Source organism: Geospiza fortis, unplaced genomic scaffold (assembly GCF_000277835.1).
Source record: "Geospiza fortis unplaced genomic scaffold, GeoFor_1.0 scaffold184, whole genome shotgun sequence".
Lineage (NCBI taxonomy): Eukaryota > Metazoa > Chordata > Aves > Passeriformes > Thraupidae > Geospiza > Geospiza fortis.
In genome coordinates, this window is record NW_005054688.1 from 105,744 (window position 1) to 110,934 (window position 5,191).

Sequence of the window (5,191 nt, forward strand, 5' to 3'; positions counted from 1 at the left end):
AGCGAAAAGAACCAAAAATAAAAGGAATTTTACACTCGTGGTCATAAATTTCCCCAAACGAACCCAAATGTCCCCAAAGCTGGGAATGAAAACATCAAGTTTTGAAAAATTTCCAAACCTCTGATTTCCAAATGTTTTCTCTCTCCTCATTTTTACACCTGCACGGTTCTGGCTGCAAATTCGTCATTTTCTAGCTCACTTCCTGCATTTCATGTCTGCAGGACACCCAGGAAATTTAAATAGCTCCTGATAATCCCAATAATTCCACCTGGGGGAACACTGAGAGCAAGGAAACTCCAAAGTCTGGGGGAAAAAAATGGATTTAGGAATGAAATTTCCTTTGATCAGGATGTTGGTGTGGGATAAGAGCCAGGCTGTGAGTGCTGGACAGGGAAACGCCATTCCCATTCCTACAGGGATTCCTGAAGGAATAAAAGTTGGGAATGAGCTGCCAGATCCTGTTTTTAACCCAAAAGTGGGAAAAACAGAAACCCTTTGGAAAAGTTCTGCTTCGGTTCTGACCAAAAAAAAATCGGTTTTTGTTTATCAAGGAGGAGCCTGGATATTCCTGGAGGAGAATTTTCCAGGGAGGAGAAGGAACAAAACCACTGGAAAGGACAGGAGGGAACTCCAGCAGAGCTTTGGGAATCACAGGCTGGGAAAAAAAACCATTGGAAAATGACTTTTTTATCTAAAGCTGCTCCTTCTGCCACGGGCAGAGTGGGAAAAAACAAACACAAAACCAAGGCAGATTCCAGAGGGGCCTCAGGAATTGGAAATTCCTGAAAATCTGGGCTGGGATCAGCAGCTCTGCCCTGGGAAGAGCCGGGCTCAGAGAGTTGGGAATTCCCAGCTGGAAAAGGAGGCAGGAGACAGTGAGGAATCCAAACTCACACTTTGGGCTGTTCTTCCATCCAGGAATGCTGAGAGATTTTGGGAGATCAAAGGTGGAGAGGCCCTGGAGTGGCAGGGAAGGGGCTCAGGTCACTTTGGGACGGGGATTTGTCCCCAAAAATTCCCGGCTGGAGCTCAGTCCCAGCCTGATCCGAGCATGGAGCTGCTCCCTCTTGCAGAGTCATTCCTGCCCCAAATCACTCCCTGAAATCCTTGGAATTCAGTCTGTGCCAGTCCTGCCTGGGAATTCCAGCATTTTCCACCACTGGGGAGCCAAGAGAGGAAAGGAGACAGGGAGGGGAGGGAGAGTCTTCATAGCAACTCTGAGATTGCACCACCTGCTGAAGAGAGCAGAGATGGAAAAGTGAGTGCGCAGCACCGCGGAGAGCCCCAGGGGGAGCAGGGAAAATTGGGAAATGCAGGGGGAAAATGGGAAATGGAGGGGGAAAATGGGGAATGGAGGGGGAAAATGGGGAATGGAGGGGGAAAATGGGGAATGGAGGGGGAAAATGGGGAATGGAGGGGGAAAATGGGGAATGGAGGGGGAAAATGGGGAATGGAGGGGGAAAATGGGGAATGGAGGGGGAAAATGGGGAATGGAGGGGGAAAATGGGGAATGGAGGGGGAAAATGGGGAATGGAGGGGGAAAATGGGGAATGGAGGGGGAAAATGGGGAATGGAGGGGGAAAATGGGGAATGGAGGGGGAAAATGGGGAATGGAGGGGGAAAATGGGGAATGGAGGGGGAAAATGGGGAATGGAGGGGGAAAATGGGGAATGGAGGGGGAAAATGGGGAATGGAGGGGGAAAATGGGGAATGGAGGGGGAAAATGGGGAATGGAGGGGGAAAATGGGGAATGGAGGGGGAAAATGGGGAATGGAGGGGGAAAATGGGGAATGGAGGGGGAAAATGGGGAATGGAGGGGGAAAATGGGGAATGGAGGGGGAAAATGGGGAATGGAGGGGGAAAATGGGGAATGGAGGGGGAAAATGGGGAATGGAGGGGAAAATGGGAAATGGAGGGGGAAAATGGGGAATGTATATAAAAAAAGGGAAATGCAGAGGGAAAATTGGAAATGCAGGGAAAAAATGGGGAATGTAGAAACAAATGGGAAATATATGGGAATATAGGGAAATGCAGGGGAAAAAATGGGAAATGGAGGGGGGAAATGGGGAATGGAGGGGAAAATGGGGAATGTGTATAAAAAAAGGGAAATGCAGGGGGAAAGTGGGAAATGTAGAAAAAAAAAGAGAAATGTAGGGGAAAAAAATGGGAAATACAGGGGAAAAAATGGGAAATGTAGAAACAAATGGGAAATTATGGAGAAAATGGGAAATGTAGGAGAAATATGGGAAATGGAGGGGAAAATGGGAATTTCAGGGAAAAAATGGGAAAACGGGAAATGCAGGGGAAAATGGGAAAAGCAGGGGAAAAAGGAGAAATGTAGAAAAAAATGGGAAATGCGGGGAAAAATTGGGAAATGTGAAAAAACAATGGGAAATGCAGGGAAAAATGGGGAATGCAGGGAAAAATGGGAAATGCGGGGGAAAAAGTGGGAGGGTGGGATTTTGTAGCTAAAACCCCAAAATTTCAGCACCAAGAGGCTGCTTGGTGACAGCTCTGGGATTCATTTGAGATTCTGGGAGTGCAGCACGGCTTGGAAATTCTTTATTCCCAAACTATGCTGGCGTCAAATAATTCATAATTCCCAAAATTTCCAAGGAAAACCAAGGAAATAAAGCCCCACCTAAGTGTGGGTGAAGCCAGAGAAGAGGATTTTATTCTGAACTGTAAAATGATGAAATCTGTCTTGTTTTTAGGCTGAAAGCTGAGTTTAACACCAAAAAAAAAAAATCTGATTTTAAGGTTTTTTCTGCCAGCAGAAAATTAAGGGAATTAATGAAGAGGATTAATTAAAGGAAGAGAATGAATCCCAGTCCCAGCCATGCAGCTCCCACATGGAAATCCCAAAGATTTCCCAGGAAAATTCTCCCTGCTCCAGCACCAGGTTGGGTCCTGCAGGAAGCAGCAGAATTCATGGAATTCCCACTCCTTGCAGCCAGGATGGGAAAGGGAGCCTGGATCCAAATTCCATGGGAATTCCAGGGGAGTTTGGAATGTTCTGGAACCTCTGGTGGCCCAAAAATGTCGGGGATTTTGGGTCCAAGGCACAAAGAGAACAAAGGGAAGAGGGAATTCCATGGAATTCTGCGGCTTTGGGAAGAGCCAAGGGATGGATTCTTCCCTCTCCCAGTGTGGCTCAGGAATTCCAAGAAAATGTGGATTTTCATGGAAATGTCACGGTTTGGGTGGGAAAGGAGCTTAAATCCCATCCAGGATGCTCCAACCTCAACCCATGGACATTTCCAAGGATTCCTCTGGGAACTCCTCACAATTCCAGGCAGGAATTTCTCCCTATTTCCCTTCATCCCAATCCACCACAGGCAGCAGAAACCTAAAGGCAGATTTTAGGGAGCTCTGCCACCTCCAGCTGATGGGAAAATCCAGTGGGATTTGGGTGTGAACCCGTTTTTGAGGAAAACAAATTCCCAGGTTGGCTCAGGAATCTCATCCCAGCCTAAAAGCAACGAAACAAATCCCAGAGTTTCCTGCAGCAACGGCAAATCCACACCAAAATCCTTCCAAACAGGGCTAGGAAAAGGAGGAGGGAAAAGCAGAAAAAGCAGGAGAGGAGTTTGGCTGCTCTGCTGCTGGGCCTGGAACATTCCAGAAGGATTGGGAATGGGATTTCCCAGTGAGGCCAAAAGAAAAGCAGGAATTAGGGACGGCAGCTGAGCTACAAAGTCACAATCAGCAAACACCCCCCCCCAAGTAAGGAAATGTTAATTAAAAATTAAATTGCAATTAAAAATTAAACGTTAATCAAAAATTAAATGTTAATTAAAAAATTAAAGCTGTTTTTCCGTGAGCAGCCCCTCCAAGATGGAAAATCCAAGGATCCTGCACTGTTTGGAAGCCAAGGATTGGAATTCTCCTTGGAAATCCCAATTTTCACCTCCCAGGCCATGATCCTTTCTTATTTCTGTTGTTAATTATATTAATTAGCAGCGATGAAAGCAATCATTAACATGAAATTAATCATCTCCAAGCCAGCCCTGTGAGGATCCAGGTGCCATCCTTGAAAACATCCAAAAATCTTGGAAAATCCCCCAAAAGAGACAAATCCCACCCAAACCCAACCCCAGGATGCTCCTGGCTGCTCCAATCCTGGATTTTTCCAGGTGCAAACATTCCCAGAGAACATTCCCAAGGTTTTCCCATCAAAAATTCCCATTCCTGGAAACAACAAAGATCAGGACAAGCAACACCAAGGAGCTGAGCAGGAAGGGGAGGGGAAAAAAGAGAATAAATCACTCCTGGAAATTAAAGGAATTAAAGGAATTAAAATAATTCCTAAATTCCTAAAAGCCACGGGGGCAGCTGCTGGAATCAAGGAAATGCAGAATTTGATGCATCAGATCCATTTTTGGAGCTGGGTTGTGTCCCAAGGCTGAATTCTGGATTAAAATCTTTTTTTTAAAAAATCAGCATTGCAGCCAAAATTGTGTTCTCTGTGCTGGGCCTGGAGGAGGTTTTCCCAAAAAAATGAGGAAATTTCCCCAAAAAAAAGAAGGAAATTGGAGAATGGGAAAAGTTTGAGATTCAGGGTCTCAACAGAGGTGTCCTGCTCTGGAAGCAGCAAAATATTGCAAAAAAAAAAAGGGGGAAAATCTGATTTTTTGCCTATTTACAGCAATTGTGAAGGAGGAAAATCCCAAATTTCTCCTGCAAAATTCTCCTGCAAAAATCCCGAATTTCTCCCTATGTGCAGCCACTGGAGTTTAAATTGGAATTAAAGTGGAATTAAAGTGGAATTAAATTGGAATTAAAGTGGAGTTCAAGGGCTGCAGCACAGCTGGGAATAGGAAATGCAGCTCCTGGATTTTATGCCATAGTTTTTTTTCTCAGTAAATTATTTTTTATGCTCCTTTTTCCCCCCAAAACCAACTAAAATCCAGGTATTTTATAATTTCTGTAGGAGCTGAGGGAAGGAATTGAAGGAATTAAAATAATTTTAATTTAGGAACAGCTCTGAGCATCCACAAAATCACAGAATCCTTCAATATTCCAATTATCCATCAAAAATCAACCCCAAACCTGGATATTTTATAATTTCTGCAGGAGCTAAGGGAAGGAATTAAAAGACTTAAAATAATTTGAATTTAAGAACATCTCAGCACCCACAAAACACCAAAATCCTTCATTTTTCCCCCAGAATATTTCCTGACTTCAGCAG

At 44.7% G+C, this 5,191-nt stretch overlaps 1 protein-coding gene across 1 annotated transcript in view; it reads right to left on the reverse strand.

Moving 5' to 3' along the window:
• Positions 1–669: 669 nt before the first annotated feature.
• Positions 670–5,191, reverse strand: part of RBBP5 (RB binding protein 5, histone lysine methyltransferase complex subunit) — a 17,670-nt gene continuing 13,148 nt past the window's right edge. Inside the window, exon 12 of the mRNA XM_005430834.3 lies at positions 670–1,232. Within this exon, the coding sequence (XP_005430891.2) occupies positions 1,207–1,232 (26 nt within the window). The 3' untranslated portion in view covers positions 670–1,206. The remainder of the gene's footprint in view (positions 1,233–5,191) is intronic.